At 46.2% G+C, this 19476-nt stretch overlaps 1 protein-coding gene across 7 annotated transcripts in view; it reads left to right on the top strand.

Moving 5' to 3' along the window:
- Prox1 (prospero homeobox 1) overlaps positions 1–19476 on the top strand; it is a 54393-nt gene that overhangs the window by 10485 nt on the left and 24432 nt on the right. For 6 of the 7 annotated variants that reach the window (XM_063272395.1, XM_063272394.1, XM_063272392.1 and 3 more), the window contains exons 3-4: positions 6924–7029; positions 13605–13799. In XM_063272395.1, coding sequence (XP_063128465.1) covers positions 6924–7029; positions 13605–13799 — 301 coding nt within the window. The remainder of the gene's footprint in view (positions 1–6923; positions 7030–13604; positions 13800–19476) is intronic. The other variant, NM_001107201.1, reaches the window with a different exon arrangement.

The following is a 19476-nucleotide window of genomic DNA, read 5'->3' as shown; positions in this document are numbered from 1 at the left end:
GTGCTCTGGGAGGTTTAGTTTTGTTTGGGTTCGGGGACTTTGAGAAGCTTTACTATGTAGCCCAGGCTGGCCTAGGTCTCCCAAGATACTCAGATGACAGGCACAGACCACAGTGCACAGCCTTCTTAAGAACCCTGTCTTTCCCATTACTCACCGTAAGAGGCTCATGACAGCCATGTGCCAGGTGTTTCTGATTGCAGAGAAACTTAAAAGCCGACCCCGACATCTCTTTAACTCCGACAAGTACTTAATTGCCTCTAGTAACTGTTTCCAAGGTGACTTCCCAACAGTGCTCCCCCCCCCCTTTCTTCCTGTGGGACTTTCCGGTCTTCTTTCCTGAGAGCAGAGGTGTGGTAGGGGGAGGTGGGGAGGGCACCTTGTAAATACTGAATTTTATGAAGATGGTAAGTTTTGTGACAGAAGTGAGGAGAAAAGCCAGTTTTCAGACCTGTGACTCCATTGAGAATTCTCACTGTCGGCTGACTTGGAGGCTGCTGTGGGCTGCAGAAGCCTGGCTGCGTCTCCCGTGAAGATGCTGTGGTGTGGGACAGGCAGCCATGGGTGTGGGGAGGGCTCGGCCCCTCTCTTTAAGCTTTAAGTGAGGCCGTTTTTAAAGGAAATGGGCAGGTACTGATTTATTCCGATGGTTTTAGTCTCTCTCTCTGGATCACCCAGGCTCCTTCATGGGTCTGGGCAGCTGCCTGTACGCATGAGTGACCCCTGCTCAGCCAAACACAGCCATCTTTTGTCCTAACATACACAAAGCAAATTATTTTTGAAAACGAGAGAACACAGTTAAATCCAAAACTCGGCTGTATAAAACAGCCCTTTTAAGGACTCTTTTTCTGCCCTTAACCTGACTTAGTTGAGGTGTCACTTACACTTTTTCAGCAGATCTATTCTGTATTCGTGTGATTTTTAATCCATAACTTTTTTCTTCTACAGATCAATCCTTTCAATATTCTTTTTAAAAAAAATCCTGTGGTTGTTTGTCTTTGGGGGTGTGGGGAGAATAGTAGCATTTGGGGGGCAGGTGGAAGCATGCCTCTTGTATAATAAATTACCAGATGGATATAAAATTTAGCAATTAAGTTGGCTGTTACTAAATTGAGAATTTTGAGCAATCGTCTTGATGACTAGAAATTGACATTTTAGTAGCTAAGCCCACTCCAGAGGCTGCGTGGATGTTCCAAGTCCCCAGGATGGTTGAAATATCGTATCTCATTCCTTCAGGGCAGTCTGGTAAAGTGAGCTGAAGCCAGGAGCATGAGACTTCCTGGACCACTCAGCCCAGCATCACTTCCCAGCCCAGGGAAGATAAGAACATCTTGGGCAAAGACAAAGTCACTGAGGTCTCAGATCTGAGCTTGTTTGCTGGTTCAAGACCCTAATAGTCAATTCACCCAGAGCTAAGCCTCACACTTGTGTTCTGTATTTCCAGCCGGCAACAAGGAAAGGAGAAAGAGAAAGGAAGTAGACAGGATAGCTTGAGTGGTTGTCAACCTCCCCACAAGGTACAAGGGCTATCATGTTAGCCTGATGTCTAAGGTTAGACTCTTTGCATCTCAGAGAACTACATTTAAAACAAACAGTAAGGTAGCTGTCTCTCTGTCTCCTGTCTCCCTGTCTCTGTCTCTCTGTCTCCTGTCTCTCTGTCTCTCTGTCTCTGTCTCTCTGTCTCTGTCTCTCTGTCTCTCTCTCTCTCACACACACACACACACTCACGCACGCACACACATACACACACACACACACACACTCAGTAACACATGCTCATTTTGGTAACCAGTTAAGCTAGGTTTGGAAACCCTGAATGTACACAGACAAGTCTCCATAATAATATCAGCTTTCTAAGTGTTGGACTTCTCCTCACAATCTGACAATTAATGGTCACACCCTTTTCTGTCAGCTTGCTTTTCTAGGGAAAGAAAAGTCTTTTGCTTTGCCTTCAGTCTCCCATAAGCTCACTGTGCACCCTCTCTGTCTAAATCTCCCAAGGAACTTTGAGGATTTGAAGGGAAAGGAGGCCCTTCCCTCCCCATACACCCATGGATCTAAAGAAAATGTGAGAGCATCTTCGGGGAGCAGGGAGCAGCTATTCTGTCTCCTGCTGCTTTGATCCCCTTCTGAGCTGTCATGGCAGGAGACGCCCCTGTTCACCTAAAATACGGGGTTACCCACATCTGGGGCTGCTTCCTTCCTTCAGGCTCCCTGGCCTCTGGCATCTTGTTAACAATCAGCCATCTGGTCTCCCACATTTTGGGCTCTAAGCTCTGGCCTTCTCCTCTCCTCTATTGTTGAACCTGCGACTGGTCAGCTCCTTAAAAGATCTAATTTTGGGGAAAGGACAGGCAAGCCACAACAGGAGATCAGCCTCTCCTTCACACCTGCTTCCTGGGGCAGCGGCGCCCATGACTCACCTGACGCCTACTGCTCTGCAGAACCATTTCATCTATTCAGTTTTAGACCAAAGAGCCAGACCACACAAAATATAGCAAAACAAAAGCCCCCAAATCCGTTCTTGGCTTGGTAGAAAGTCTCGAGGAACCGTTTGCAAGTAATACTGTACTTCAGTTTTGTACTGCAAGGCCCTAGCGGGGACAATACCAATGGAAAGGAATAGAGGTATCCTGAGATGGTACCTGGGGACCACCATCACTGTGATCATGAATAACTTTCATTTAAAAAAAAAATCCCTGGCATGCTAGAGTGAACCCAGGGTCTTCTCTGTGCTTGGCGAACAACTTGTCCACTGAGCAATCACTCCAAGACAGCATCATTTCCCCCTTCGGACTCCAAGGGGTATCCCTGCTTCTCGAGTAAGTCACGATAAAGAGCAGTGGTGACTACCCGTTTCTCAAGGGGCTACAGGTCCTGCTGGGCACCCTAGTCACAGATGTTTGAAATCCTAGGCTCACGGGCCTTGTGGTCCTCCTAGAAAGGAGTCCTCCTTGTGTTCTTGTTAAACAGAACTTCGGTGCACCTGGTCTAAAGAGCTCATGTCTTGGGTGTAAAACGATGTGTCCAGTATCCTTGCAAATGAATCCATTTAATCAAATATTAAGTTTTATTCAAATCCCCAGAGAATCAGTTAGCCAATTGTCTTTCTTCGTGATGTTTCTTGTCCCATCTTCTTTGCATCTCAAGAAAAGTAGCCTTGTGCCCGCCTTTCGCATTTGCATCTGCACAGCCCAAGCACAGAGTTGTCAGGTGAACCCTTAAGAGATGTGTGGCTGGAGGTCCTCAGCCTGTCCTTTGGGCTTGACCTTTGCAAAGGGTGTTTGCATGACTGGGGCTGAGAAAGAAAAACCAGTTTTGTGGCATAGATTGGGTGTCAAATCATAAAGCACCGGTTGAAAACGATGGATGATGGTTTTTGTTGTTCTTTTTGGTTGGTTGAGACAAGGTCTCACTAAGTAGCCTAGGCTGGCTTTGAGATTATAGCAATTCTCCTGCCTCGGCAACCCTCGAGCTGGGATTACAGGTGTGAAGTGTGACCTTTGATGTTTTGGGAAGCCTTGGAGAGCCCCGGAACTTAACACATAGATGAAATCATGAATGGCTACAAGCACCTAACCATCTAAAGAAAAAAAGTAAGGGGAAAAAAAAAAAGGTCATTCAAACAAACACACCTTGCACAGCTCTCTGATGATGTCAGACTCCTCAGAGAGTGATGGCCGGCTGTGTTTCTGTCACTAAGTGAGAGCTTAGCTGTTTTCCATCCGTCAAATTTTCTTGAGAAAGTGGCAGAGAAGGGGAAAATCTGTTTCAAAAGTGCTTAGAAAATGGGATAACCCTTTCCCCTATGTGGATCTGCAGCTTGGAACACAGTTCGGCTGGGAAGCAATTTTTTTTTCTTCCTGTAGCCTTCAGGGCCCACTCTTCTTGCATTTGCCCTTTTGCTGCCCGGGCTGTGCCTCTGGCGCTGCCTTTAGGTTCGGTTGTATTGTGTTTGGTAAACACTGAGGCTCTCAGGTTGTTTGAACTCTCGGGTTCAGCTGTAGCCTTCTCCTTTCCTGATCCTTTATATGTCTGAGCAGATGTCTTTCATTAATTTATGGATTTATCATCGTTTCGTCCCCCCCCTTCCCTCTCTCTCCTCTCTCTCTCTCTCTTTTTTTTTTACACCTGGCAGCCGTCTCAAGTTTCTGCAGTTATTGTCTATTTTGCATTACACATAGAATTGAATGTCATCTGTCTTCACAAAGCTGAGCGCGTGAGCTGCTGCCGGGACAGCGCTTGTTTGCACCCCCTCCTCTCCTCCTCCCCTCCCCTCCCCCCACCCCCTCACCTCCTTAATATTTATTTGTGCTCATTTTCTTCCCTGGCCTTGAATGGAGCTTAGCCCGTGTTCAGTACAGCTGTATGTTTACTGAATCTATTCCGTCGTGAGTCATTGTGCGTGTGTAAGTATCCAGGAAACAGCTAGTGCCTTCTTGGAAAAGCAGTTGCTTTCAGCACAAGCACTTAAAAGGGAAATTAACCAATCGGTCAGTTCAGATTGATTTTGAGGAGGAAAAAAAGGGGGGGGGATTATCTAACTGCTGGTTTTTAAATGTTTCATTAGCTGTTTTTAATAGTTTATTAGAAACATATATTTTATGAGAGTTTTATCTTAATTACACAGGATCGAGAGGGACAGAGACAGGCTGTGTTCTCTTTGGACAGATCTTTCCAGGTATTACCAACCGGAAACATCTTGAAGCAAAAAAAACAAAAAAAACAAAAAAACAAAAAATCCAACTTGAGCAATCCAAATCAGAATAATGTTTCTTTTTTTCCTTCTTTAAATAAAAAGCCTGTAAATTCTGATCAAAAGAGAATGGGATTTTATTTTTTTAAAATATCTTAACAAATTTTAGATGCATGGAAAACCCCAGGGTATCTGGGGTACCCTGACACGGGGCAAAACGGTTTGTGTCTTTTGTATGAGACCAAATCTTCAAGATCTGGGACTTGGCATCACAGGCAGGGCTCTCTGAGAGAAAAGATTAGCACCCGGATCGAAGATGCTCATCCAAGTTTGGGCTCCCTTAAAACTCTTGTCATGAGGCTGGAGACAGCTTGCAGCCACGATTCCACTTATGCATTTGGACAGATGGCCCTGAAGTGTGCCGGCTCCTTTAGTTGTCTCCGTCTAATGGAGGTTACTAGAGAGGCCTTTCAGCTTCTCCTTGGCACAACAAGTATGTCAGTCATAAATTACCGTCTTTGTAATCATTAAGGACCTTAAACAAAAACACAAGTTCAGTTAAGCTGCTTTGGCCTGCACAGAGAAAAAAAAAATCAAAATTTATTTCTTCGGGGCTTATTCTCAGTTACGCGTGCACGCACGCACGAAAACACACACGCACGCACGCACACACACACACACGAGTTAACTTTTCCATTTAAAAACAAAGGAGACCTTTTTTTTATTTTTTTAGCAGAGTGGGATATGAAAGGGAGTGTTTGCCTTCAGAAAACATTCACGGCAGAGTGTTTGGTCAGGAGAAGTCAAGAGCTTATCAATATTAATTTGATAGTGTACGTCTTTAGATTCCTCCTGGTTCCACACTACTCTTACGATCCACAGTGCCATTCCTAATGGGAGGTACCAAGAACCTGTTCTCTTTCCCAAGTATCTATGTTTATCTGACCTTTCTTCGTAAGATGTGCAATTTTCACTGGGTAACTGAGGGTGTGTAGGACTCTCTCTCTCTCTCTCTCTCTCTCTCTCTCTCTCTCTCTCCCTCCCTCCCTCCCTCCCTCCCTCCCTCCCCCCTGTCTTCCACCCTATTTTTCCCCCCTCTCCTTTAAGAGATAGTCCTTAGAGGAGCCTCCAGGAAGGACCCTTAATTGACCTTGTGGGGGACCACATTGATTTTCTCCACGTGCATCTTCATCTCTGATAAATTATAAAGCCATTAATTTGCTGAGGAAATGGCAGGGCCAGGCTGCGGCACAGATGTGACCAGAGCCATCCCAGCTCGGAGCCTGCTGAGGAGTGCCAAGAATCTGGGAGAGATTCAGGCAGCCTGGATTGTTGTGGTTCGCCTGGCATCCTCCTGGGAACTGTTCCGTTGTCACTGTTTACAGATCTAAAAGGTGATGATGTTTCTAGATAAATAGGCCTTCTTATTTGGGGTAAGTGGCTACTTATTGATCTACTAACCCACATGTATTGATTTGTTAGCCCCCAACTACTACGTCATTCTCAAAGGAGTTAACTATAAATCCAGAATGGGCAAATTCTTGGGTACTTGGTGTTGGACCGTTGCTTTAACAAAAGCGACACCCCACTCCTGCTCTCTCCTGCCAGGCTACCCCTTCCAGGTTTGAGTTGTTATTTTAAAGGAAGCAGATCAAAGACAATCGCAGTAAGACGGGAGGGAGAAACTGAGTCTTGAAGTTTCACTGTCTTAGCTAGCGCTGGAAGGTGAAATGGGAAGCTTGTATAATCGCGTTTAAAATAACGTGTTGTGCGGCTAGCTTTGCCCGGCCTGGCTTGATCATCTGATGCAAACTGCAGAGCGTAGAGAAAAGAGCAAAGAGAAGGCAGCTGTGGAGAAGGAAAGGAGCTCCTAGACTAAGACCGTGCTGTGGGCTTTAGGCTGGCTGTCTCCTTAGCAACGAGAGTATGGAGAGCATACTGGACTTTAACCGGGGAGGAGGGCTTGGACATCCCCATCAGGCAGGAGCCAGGAATCTGTAGCTGAAGTGTGCATCCTCACCCTTCCCCTTGGCAATTGGAGACAGGCAACGAATATTCTGAGCACAAGGTGGACGTTTGTTAGTGATGGGTTCCAGAAGCCACTTGGATGTCCACCCAGCCATCCCAGGGCTGCTTATGGGGACACATTGTCGGTGTGTGGTGGTGGGGACAGGAGGGATACACCCTTTCGTTTAACCATGTTTGTGCCTTAACCGGTTGCATCCCACATGCAGGAAGGGCTATCACCCAATCACTTGAAAAAGGCAAAGCTCATGTTCTTTTACACCCGTTACCCCAGCTCCAACATGCTGAAGACCTACTTCTCGGACGTAAAGGTAGGGACTGTTTTTATTACCCATCTTTCCTTGTCTGGACTCTTGGGAGTTAATGGAGATGAGTGTGGGGCCCACCTATGACTGCACCTGTGACTCGATTGGTTGTTCTTCCTGTCCGTTTGTCTGAAGTTGTGTCCACTCATCCATTAAACTCCAGGGATGTTTCCTAAGTCTCATGGGCTATCAGGGCGCAGCTCAGGAGGCTTTGCCTGCAGGTTTTAATCGCTTCCTGTATGCATCTCCACTGGTCATGTCCGGACCTTCCAGGAAAAAAAAAAGATCTCTGAGATACCCCGACCCCCGCAACAGTAAACTGTTTCTGTTTTTGCTGGTTTTCCCATATTGGTGCCTCTGAAAGTTAACTTTCAGCACCTCCTTTCCCTCCGTCATCGAAAGGGGTGTACATTGAGACTCTCTCTGCAGTGGCTGCCTAAAAACAAAAGTGAAGATGGTCTCTTATTCACAACTTAATTTGTTGTTGATGTAGAGTACACTGAGCGTAAGGGGATGAATAAAGTGACAGATTCAGGACACGTTATTCAAATGAGGACATGAAAGCTGTCGGCCTACAGCTGCAGCCCCTCTTCTACAGAATACTGGGACCTCCTGGTTCTTTCTGCGCATGTGTCTGTGTGTCTGTGTCTGTGTGTCTGTGTCTGTGTGTGTCTGCGCATGTGTCTGTGTATATGTCTGTGTATATGTCTGTGTATATGTCTGTGTATATGTCTGTGTATATGTCTGTGTGTGTCTGTGTCTGTGTCTGTGTGTGTCTGCGCATGTGTCTCTGTATATGTCTGTGTGTGTCTGTGTATGTGTCTGTGTGTCTGTGTATGTGTCTGTGTGTGTCTGCGCATGTGTCTGTGTGTGTCTGTGTATATGTCTGTGTGTCTGTGTATGTGTCTGTGTGTCTGTGTATGTGTCTGTGTGTGTCTGCGCATGTGTCTGTGTGTCTGTGTCTGTGTGTGTCTGTATGTCTGTGTGTCTGTGTTTGTGTCTGTGTGTATGTGTATGTGTGTATGTGTATGTGTGTGTGTCTGTATGTCTGTGTGTGTGTCTGTATATGTGTGTTTGTGTCTGTGTGTGTCTATGTGTGTCTCTGTGTGTCTGTGTCTGTGTGTGTGTATGTGTGTGTCTGTGCCTGTGTGTATCTGTGTCTGTGTGTATCTGTGTGTCTGTCTATCTGTCTGTGTGTATGTGGTTGTGTGTGTGTGTCTGTGTCTGTGTGTCTGTGTCTATTTATGTATATTGTCTGTGTATGTCTATCTGTATGCGTGTCTGTATGTGTGTGTCTATGTCTGTGTGTCTGTGTCTGTGTGTCTGTGTCTGTGTCTGTGTCTGTACCTGTGTATGTGTGTATGTGTCCGTGTCCTGTGGGTGTGAAGTAATTATTTGCATCAACTTGATGTCGTGTTAAATATCTTTAACTTTTAAAGACATAGATGGGGTTTCGATGATAACGACACTCATGGTATCATATCCAAGGACTCTGATAAACTTTACATTAGCTGAGATTGGTTTAGGGGGAGGGTGACCCCTGCACCTCTCTGTATACAAGTTCTGATTCGTTCAACCAAGATCTTTCAAGCCACCAAGCTGTGTCTGCTCCCCCATTTCCCCCTCATCCAGAGCCCGCATCTCATGCTCAAGCCAAGCTCAGGGCTTCAGTTTGCCAGTTGGTTCCCGCCACTCTCTTGTTTAATTTGGCTTTATGGGGGGAAGTTTTGTTTTCCTCTTGCTTGCTTCTGAACTGTGTATCAACTTGGGCTTTTTCTCTCTCGGTGCACTTCTTAAGTGAAGGTGCGTTCCCTTCCTCATCCAGTAACAACCAGCTACCCAGGAAGGGAAAAGTAGCCAAAGGTTGACAGCAGCCATAGGCACTCAAAACCGGTGCCATAGGGAGCCAGGAAAAAGACTTGCTTCTGGAGGTGGCTTTCTACAATAGACCTAGCGGCTGGAGCAAGCGTTCAAAAGCGGTCAGTTTTAGTTTCACTCAGACAAGCTCAATCAGTGGGACAGGACATTGCACTGCTCAAGGTTCATGCTCAAGAACTGAACAGTAAAGACACAGAGAGAGAGAGACAGACAGACAGACAGACAGACAGACAGACAGACAGACAGACATAATGAGAGTGATATACAATACATGGATACAGACACACAACACACACACACAGAGAGAGAGAGAGAGAGAGAGAGAGAGAGAGAGAGAGAGAGAGATACATACATAATGAGAGCGATACACAATACACGGATACAGACACACACACACCACAAAATAATTTTCATAATGTTATTAGTAAATCTGGCCATTCATAGCTACCTTTGACTGCCATTTAGATATGCCCAAGCACCTTCTAGGACCTGGCCAACCAGTCTTTGGTTCTAAGGTGGGGGGAGAAGGAGGGTTGCGATTTTATATACCATGTGCACACCTGCATGCCTCTTGCTACCTCCCGATTCATCCCTCTTACACAGTGATCTGTCGCATTTTTTCTAACAATGACATTGCCTCCTAAGTTTTTATATAGCACCTTTATGCAGAGACAGACCAAAGAACTTTATAAATACAGGGGCCACTCACTCAGCACCAAAATGAGCCTCCATGGGGGTGGAAAACCCAAGCCATTTTGAGCCAAACAGCACTACTCAAAACAAGATACAGACATCAAAAATGTTCCAGGCCCTCTGCATTTGCATGAATGACAAGTGGCTAAGGTGGGCAAATATTATAAATATGAGGGGGAGGAAAAAGGCTTCTCGCTCCTTGAGAAGCTACCCATAAACTCACTGTACGAATAACTACGAGCTCTGCCCAAGCCACGATAAAATTCCTGGGTAAAATGTTTTCTTTTTAAAAGCACAAATATTCGATTACAGATTCTACCCATGCTTTAACCACACTGAGAGAAACGGTGGCTAAAGTATGAGTTTAGCTGAAGATTAATTATCCTCCCCCCCCCCCATGTAGTGTGTGTGTGCGACCCACTGCAGAAACCCAGGCAAGGCCGTTTCTCCTTTGTTTTTGGAGTGAATTAAACATTTTAACTTTCCTAATTATATCTTTTAATTTAGCTAGTAATAAGTGAATTTGTGTTCCTTGAGCTGACGGAAGCATCGGTGCTAAGACGAAGTGCTCGGGAAGCCGTTTAAGTGGGGTGCTTCGCAACTTTCTAACGAGGAGGACAGCAGAGCCTCCCCTAACCAGAGGGTGACGCTAAGTCCGAGTGTTGACCCTCCGCCTACACACAAACGTGCACATTATTCTGTAGCACACACAGCCACCACAAATCATATCTTTTTTTTTTAAGGCTGAGAGAACTAGAGGATGTGGTATATATGTGTGCACAATGAAAAGTTTTATTGTAGTTAAGATCCAAGAAACCACTACACTGGGAGAGCCCTGGGAATGGGGAGAGGGATCCTGGAATTTCATCAGAAATGCCACTCGGTTAGTTATCTTCAAAAGACACACACAACACTTGGCTGCAGCATGTTCATCTAAAAAAGGTCCTAACCCCTGTAAAAATATACTTTTTCAAGTAGTCATTTCTACTTCTAACAGCGACTAGACACTAGTTTTGCAATAAAAAAAATAGCCTGGAGAAGCAGTGTCTGCGGAAAATATTTAATTTCTTGAATTAGGGGTTACCTAGATCCTGTCTCAGCCAAAGCTGGAGATGCCAGGTGTTAGATGGCGTTCATCCTTCAGGGAGCTCCTGAAGGTGAGCCCAGACTGCACGAGGCATATGACTTCACGCCTCCTTTCAGGCCTGGACCCAGTGCTAACCCTCCATCCCCAAGAGGCTCCTGCACAGAAGGAGATAGATGCTTTCCAGTTACTCGGGAGGAGAAGAGTTAGCAGGAAATCACAGGCACTCAGATATGTTGGTGTGGGAATGGTGGGAAGCAGGAGACAAATCCTGGGCCACCGTAGTTTAGCTGTTCCAGTGAGACTCTAAAGTTGGGTGCTCTCTCAGCGAATCCTGCTCCATTTCCTCTGGAGGACACTGAGGTGAGCAGTTCCACTCATTGTGGTTTGAGGTCCGATGAGAAGAAGAGCGTGAATGTGAGAGAGATTCCAGGATGGAAGGGCCGCCCTGCCTTCCTGCTCACTGCCGGGCGGTTTTAACGTACACGCCAATAACTCCTAGGCCACTGAGCACAACAGATTCCGTGTCATTTCAGCGTTGAAGAGCAGGCGCTCGCAGGCTTCCAAGCCTGCAGTGTTAAATGGTGTATCTCTTCCCCTCCACCCCCTGAGTCAACTGCTGCCTAGCCGGATTAAGGTGTCAGGTTGATTTGTTTTATACGTCTTTTGACCATGCTCATTGAATATTTAGGAAGTTTCTCCAGCCCATATTGAGGCTGAGATGTCCCGTGGGAAGCATTAATCAAAGTCACAGAGACTCGTACACTCTGGAAACACAGCCTCTTTATTGAAGCGATTAGTTTGTGCAGTAACACATTAACACACCACAGAGCTAGCCTTTCTAGAACAATTGATCCTTTGCTCACAAAGCGGGACGCAGGGCGCTCGGAATTAACTCTTTTAAAGTTGAATACTTTCCTCCACCACCCCACCACCCCCTTCCACATGAAGATCCGGAGAACGAACGGGATGCTTGCGTTTAGCTCTCAGCCGGGAATGAAAAAGTAGCACCCTCCAGTTTCATTTCCCTCCGGTGGCTGCCGGGAAAGCCCCGCTCTTGGGCCGTGGGTACTGCTCATTTTGCCTATCTCGTGTTTGGAGTCTGTTGTTTCTGCCCATTCTCTCTCTCTGGTATTTCCAGCCTCCAACAATGCGCTTTAAATCTCCCTTTATGTCCCATTCATACATAATGGCAAGGGCACTTACTTTTTTGTCTCCCTCCATTAGGTCATTCATGACCATTCTAGAAAAAAAAAATACCCTTCTATTTTTTCCCCCTACAGTACTCTTGTCCATATGAGACAATGTCTTGTAACAATACAGAGGCCTAATCTCCATGTCAAAGCAATTTTCATTCCCCAGTGCACAGCCTGCTATCATTTTGTAATGTTTTGTTTCTTGTTCTAAAAGAATTAAAAAGGAACAGTTAGCCGTCACGGGGGCCTGTAGGCCTTATCTCAGTGTCTGGAAATTTGGACAGTGTATTTTACTGCTGAGATAAGTGGAAAGGAGTCCGACTTCAGCAAATCGTAATGGGTTTAAGTTCTATTGAAATCGGCCACCAGAAGATCAGATAACGGGGGTCCTTCAGTTGTCTCTCTAATCGGGTTCCCCGCGAGGCTGAATGGAGACAGAGCAGACGCACAGAGCGAAAATATAATTCTTGGACAGGTTAAGTACATGTTTGAACTCTCACAAGCAGAAGCGGTTTGCTGATGACTTAATCATTTTCTGGTCAATTATCTGTAAGGGCCCTTGCAACTCCACGGCAATTAGGACGCAAGATGGCCTTTTGGGAGGAACACCAGCCTCCAGCGTCTGTTTCCTTGTGACTTCCATTCTCCACCATAAATTTCCATTCACTTATTATCTTTGCGAGTAGAGAAACAACTTTCTGCAGTAATTACAGCCCCATACACACTTTAGCTGTCATCTGGTTGCAGCCTGGATAGTCTCAGGACCAAGATTTCATAAGTGTTCCTTGTTGATTTTTGATGGATGTACACCCTTTTCTGGGGGGCCCAGGGAAAGGAATGGTCCCAGTGACAAAAGGCAGCGGTGCCTGTCAGCCTGCCCGACAGGAAGTGATGAATTTATTGGTTTTGACTTGGCACATTAGGACACACCTGTCCTTGCCATGAGGAAAGCAGTCAGTAAGGACAGGACCATTTGCCAGGGCCCAGGAAGACATCTTCATTTCAAAGGTCGTCAGCAAGCCTGGGTAAACAGATTTTCAAAGCCCAATCATGCTATCACAACTTGGCATTTAAAAAAAGAAGTAATAAAGGTCCCATCTCTCTGCCATCTGTGAACTGTGTCTTAACCACATCTCCCAAGTGACACAGCTGTCAAGGAAAGGGGCCACGGGCCTTCCAGGGCTGGGAACAGAGAGCACAGGGACAGGTGCCAAGGTCTCCCCTGACCACACTGGGAGTAAATACTGTAGGAAAACTGTAAAATGGATGGATTGTGGAGGGATAGCACCCCAACCCATGCAAAACCCAGCCTTGCCACTCTACTGAAAAGCAGCTTTCCCTCATCGAGTGGAATTACCATAGAAATCCACGTTTTAAAAAATATACAGTGTGTTTCTGCAAAGTCTGTAGATGCACGTGCTCTACTAAAGACAGAACAGTGGATTTGTCTTTAAATGAAAGATAATCAGACTAAGGAAAATCAGATTTAGAATATGCTTTCTCCACCCTGAAGCATGTGCAGTTCTCATCCTGAAATGGTGAAGGGGTTTCTGTCATTGGAATGCTCTCTCATATTCCGGGAGACATTCGTCCCATCGGACGCCATGTTGGTGGTTCTTAATACCTACCTTTCCAGGTAAAGCGGGGAGTGAGACTTTAAAAGTGCTTAAGAAAACTCGGCTCACAGCAGCAGTGGCACGCTCACACTTTTCAACATTTAAATTCAACAGTTCAACAGATGCATCACATCCCAGCTCATCAAATGGTTTAGCAACTTCCGTGAGTTTTACTATATTCAGATGGAGAAGTATGCGCGCCAAGCCATCAATGATGGAGTCACCAGCACAGAGGAACTGTCCATCACCAGGGACTGCGAGCTGTACAGAGCCCTCAACATGCACTACAACAAAGCAAACGACTTTGAGGTAGGAACCAGTCTTTGTTCTTTGGTCATCTCCCGTTTCGTTTATTTTCATGCTCTTCGGGAAAGACTCTGAATCTGTTTTTTGTGATGGCTTCTTACTTAAGTACATCTCGGCAGAATTGTCAGGTAGAGCAGCAACCAGGGGCTTCCCATGAGGGTCATCACGACTCACCCACGGCCATTTTATTTCCCACCCTCCATCTTCTACGGAAGACTCAGTTGGCCATAGGAAAGGGAACTAAAAAGTCTGAAGTAAAGGGCAGATACAGGATGATCCCATTAATGTTCTGGAGTGCTGGCCAAGCTGCTACGAGCATATTATATGCAGTGGTCATTACAAAGCTGCCCCTTAAGAAGTCTAGAGATGGTTAACAAGCAGCTCTGTGATTAACATGGGAAATTTACTAAGCATATTTCAAAAGAGATCCATTCACATCACCTTTGCTCAAAAAATTTAGTTGCATTTTTAGTTGTTTGTTTAGTGTGTGCACAGTGAGAGGCCTTGAGCAGGGGCGGGGAGGGGGTATGCTTGAGCCATAGAGCGGTCATCAAGTTCAGAAGACAACTTGTGGAAGTTGGTTCATGTCGATTCCAGGGATCAAACCAGAGCCTTCAGGCTTGGTGGCAAGGGCTTTGAGTCTGATGAGCTGTCTCAAGCTAGCCTTTCTTTTGTTTTTACTTATGTTTGCCTTTGAGGGGGACGAGTAGCTTGTGCATTCCTCTTCTATATGGGTATATTATAGATGCATGCAAAGCAATACAGACCATTCCTAGGAAGCCATTCCTTGCAATAGTGAGAGGTGTGCAGATATGAGTCAGGAGTTTCATGATGGTTTGACATGGAGCCTCGGCAAACAGTTTTCATCCACGTGATGATTGCATGAGACCAGAAGAGCAAAGCTCCCGGTGCTTACAAAGGCATCTGATGAGTCCTGCTGCCCTGGGCAGCAATAACTGGAGGTGGGAGTATGGTGAGATTTCTGTAGACTGGGAAAGGGTAGACCAGATAGCTGTGACAAAGTTGATCCATTCCTTGATTCTTCTGACTAGATGGTATGCTGCTTTGAGGGCAGAATTTCATGGACTTTATGATAGTACTCTTGCCTTCTTCTTATAAATAAGTACCAAGGGATGCCCAAAAATATCCATATATCAAGGGAAAGAGGAACCCCTATGATCTGGTTTGTCCATAAAGAGACCTGACCCCCTCCTAGTCCCACTGCTTGCTCATTCCTTCCCAGTTTTGATCCCCACTGCTTTGGGGAATGCAGATCAGTTATGAATTTATACAGAATGAAGTGTGCAAGCTTTGCAAGGGGTTAATCAGAGTTTTTCTTGAAAGTTTGAATGGTTATCCTGCAAGCTACCAATTGTATCTTTATTGTCTGAGACCAGTGTGTTTCTTGCCACACACGTTATAAATGGTGTTTCTCTCCTGCTGGATGCACTAAAAAATAAGGAATCTTGGGATTCAGATCCACCATATTTGTATTAATTACCTGAGAGGGAGAGGGAGAGGGAGGGGGAGGGGGAGGGGGAGGGGGAGGGGGAGAGGGTGGGAAGGCCAGAGGGCAACTTATGGGAGCCATTTTTCTGCTTCATCATGTGAATCCCAGAGACAGAACTCAGGTCATCAAGTTTGACAGCAGGTGCTCTTATCCATGGAGCCATCTAAGCCCCCTCTATGTTAAAGCCAATGTTGTCAAAGTCTCCATTGTCACAGCACTGATTGACTGTGTGGACAGCCTTGGGATTGCCTTCCAAAGCTGGAGTCATGAGAGTGGCTAGACTTCTTAAGAAATCTTGTGGAGGAGCTTGGCTTCATGTTCCTTCTCTTCCAAGAGCACAACGGGAGCTACTGTGAGCACTAGTGAGTTAGCCATGCTGTACTATAACGAACACTCACTGGGTGGCTACCTCAGCTTTCATAGAAAGACCTTCCAGTGGTCATGAGTCAATTTCTGATCCCACGCCAGGGGGGAAAGTTCCTTCAAATGCACATTGGGATCTTCGGGGCACTTACACCTACCTGCTGGAATTTAATCCCCCCATGCCTAGCACAAGGATCTAAAGGACACAAACAGACACTGGCATCGAGAGGTGCCCAGCAAACTGCTCCATTTAACATCATCCAAAGCCTCCTCCTCATATGATTAGCATCTGATAGCTCTTTCTCTGTGAATCACATCCACTTTCAGCCAGGCCACCTCCCCTTTATCTGCACAGACTATTTTAAGAGTGTTCCACTGCAAGGAGAATGGGGCCTAGGCAGGACTCCTGTCATTTCTCATGTGACTTTGGGCAAGTTATTCAGCTATTCTGAGGCTAATTCCTCCTTAGCTTATAAACAACACCAAAAACTAAAAACAAACCAAACAAACAAACGAACAAGAAACAAAACACGGGCTCTTCCCAGAAATGTGAGAAGCAAGACTCAACAGCATGTACTCTGCCCTGAATACTCTACACAGAAACTCATGAATGTGGATAAGCCTGCACACACATACACAGTCACACATACACACTCACACACTCATATACACATACACTCACACAGACACTCATACACACTCACACACTCATGTACACATACACCCACACAGACACTCATACATACTCACACACATACACAGTCACACACAGTCACTCATGTACATACACAGTCACACACATATACACACTCATATATGCATACACTCACACAGGCACTCACACACACTCATACCCAGTCACACACAGGCACTCACACATATAAACAGTCACACACATATACACAGTCAGTCACACAAACATTCACACACTCACATACTCATTACACATATACTCACACACGGGCACTCACAAATACACAGGCACACTCACACACATACAAAGTCACACAGGCACTCACACTTGCACTCACACATATTCACGCCCTCACACACACATTCACATTCACACATACACACTCACACACTCATATACACAGACACTCATACACACTCACACACATACACAGTGACACACAGGCACTCACGTACATACACAGTCACACACATATACACACTCATATATGCATACACTCACACAGGCACTCACACACACTCATACCCAGTCACACACAGGCACTCACACATATAAACAGTCACACACATGTACACAGTCAGTCACACAAACATTCTCACACTCACATACTCATATACATATATACTCACACACAGGCACTCACAGATACACAGGCACACTCACACACATACAAAGTCACACACAGGGACTCATATACACACTCACACAGTGCACATACAATGCACACACACACACTCAGACACACAGGCACTCATGCACACGTGCACACACAGGCACTCATACACACACTCACACAGTGCACACACACACACACACTCAGACAAACTGGCACTCACCTACACGCACACAAAAACTCATACACCGCTAAATAGTTTTTAACGCAGCTTCTCAGTTTGTCACATTGACTTACAAACCTTCAGATAAGGGATCCCTCCTTTCTGTGCCTTCGAGCATGGAGGTCACTGCTTAAGTGAGATGCTTAAAAAGCCACCGTTCTTATCTTTGTCGCTTTGCCAGTGTGGGATGTGGCTGTGAGCCAAAAGTAGCCCCAGCACCTCTTGCCGAATGCCTGGGCTGATAGTGCACACAGCTTCACTCTTGCATTGAAATGTCTCTTCATAGCATTAACTAAAATAACCCGGTAGTCTCAGGATAAGCTAGTGAAGAGGGTGGAAAAAAGAGAGAGTCTTGTCTCTCTCCAAAATTGTAAACAGAGATGAGCAAAGCAGAGAGATGGACGCAAGTCTACATGATGCTCAAAGATCCAATCGGTACAGAGGAGTAGGCTATCCCTCTATTAGCTGCCCAAACCATGCAATATCTCATGGGTGGCCTTTTAAACTATCTCCTATGGCTGGGAAGACGGAGACTGCTCAGTTGGTGGAAATGCTTGCCAGATGAACAGTCTGAGTTCCAATCCGAGGCACCCACGTAAAAGCTGGGAAGAGGGAGAGACAGGTGGATCTCGAGAGCCCAGTGGCCATGAATTCCAGGTTCAGTGAGTGACCCTGTCTTAAAAACAAGATAGGAAGTGACAGAGCAAGCCATTGGGTACCAATCTCTGACCACCACACGCAAGTGGGCACGTGTCCCCACACAAACACATACTTCTTGACAGTTGTGCATATCAAGGATAAAATAGCCAATATCCTTTGACTGCTTACTGATGTTCCCTTGAGGGATTCATGGCGGAAACTTCCTTACTGGGGGCAATAGCAGTGGCAAGGTACAGAGAGAGCAACAAGAGCTGAGCTTGTCTGGGTTTTAAATTATTCCAAGTGGGTGGGACCCACAAAACAGACAGGCAGATGGGGGCAGAGGATGCTCTGACTTCCTCATTCTGTGCTAGAACTTTTTCTCCTTTCCTTTCTCTTCTATCCTGTATCCTGATGGCTGTGGTACCTCTGCCATTGCTTGGCACCCCTCCCCCCAATCCCTGCCCTACAGATGAAGGAGGTCATCACTGGATGGGAGGGAGTAGCTTGCAGAGCTCTGCTCTTCTGGCCCTGCCCTTCCTGGCCTTTCTGAGTCAGGACCTTCTGAGTGACAGGAAGGCTTACCCTGCCTTTTGTATCAGCTTTCACAATTGCCAGGGTGCTTGGCTTCGCATCCAGGCTTAGGGTGTTGAGAGTTTGCAATGACCGGGGATGTGGAAGAAGGCACCGAAGCAGGAGGGGGAAGTGGGAAGAATGCCACTTCTAGTTTGTACTAAAGGGAGGGGAGTCGGCTCCATTGCGTGGGGTGGGACGTGCCATTTCTGGACATATTTACCAAGGTGTGCAGGAGAAGGCGTGAGATTTCAGCGGCGCCTCTCTCATTGACGATGCTGGCACAGGAACTCCGCCTCTCCAGGTGTGATGCTGTACACTTCCATGCTTCCGTCTCACTTCACCGTGAGGAGCTTCCAAAAAAATGCTTGTTTACGGGCAGGGGAAGGAAGTTCAGCACTGCTTACCAGGCTTTAAATCTCGCCCATACTTCTGACTTTTGGGGCCCTCCTCAACTGTTTCCCTCCTCAACTGTGGGAGGAGGAAGGTAATGATTCCTGTCAGTTTCCGAAGCTAATTTACCAGTGTGTAGAGTTCGAGCTCAGTAGCTAGCTAACTCTCTAACCCGGAGGCTAAGCTCACTGTTTCTGAAGCCCAGAGAGCTGTGGTATGGCTATGTTACCTCAGTTGGCCACCTCTTGAATGCAACTCAGAGAGGGCAGGATGAGGTTGAAGCTGGGGACTTGGGTGACATGAGTATCTGTTGAGTAGAAGATGTGATAACTGTTTCCCGGCACATGGGGCCCATTTTCTCAGTGGGCACCATGAGGTGGTTCCATTGGGGGAAAGCTGGGGCTCCCTCATGGGGCCCTCGGTCTTAGTCAGTCAATCTGTAGGCAGAGTCCAAGTTCCCAGTAAGACTGAGTAATCTCTCCTGCCCCTTTCGAAGGGCTCAGGTTGGAGGCTGGAAGGCTTAGGAATAAATAGAACCAGGAACTTGATTCATTCACTAGTGGGCTGGTAAATGCCACTTCCTACGGTAGCAACAGGCGTAGCATGTCACTGGGTCTATCCATCACAGAGCCTGTGGGTTTGACATTTCTCTGATGTCACGTGACAGAGAAG

Source organism: Rattus norvegicus, chromosome 13, assembly GCF_036323735.1.
Source record: "Rattus norvegicus strain BN/NHsdMcwi chromosome 13, GRCr8, whole genome shotgun sequence".
NCBI lineage: Eukaryota > Metazoa > Chordata > Mammalia > Rodentia > Muridae > Rattus > Rattus norvegicus.
The sequence above is the reverse complement of the archived record's forward strand: the minus strand, read 5'-3'. Positions and strand labels throughout refer to the sequence as shown.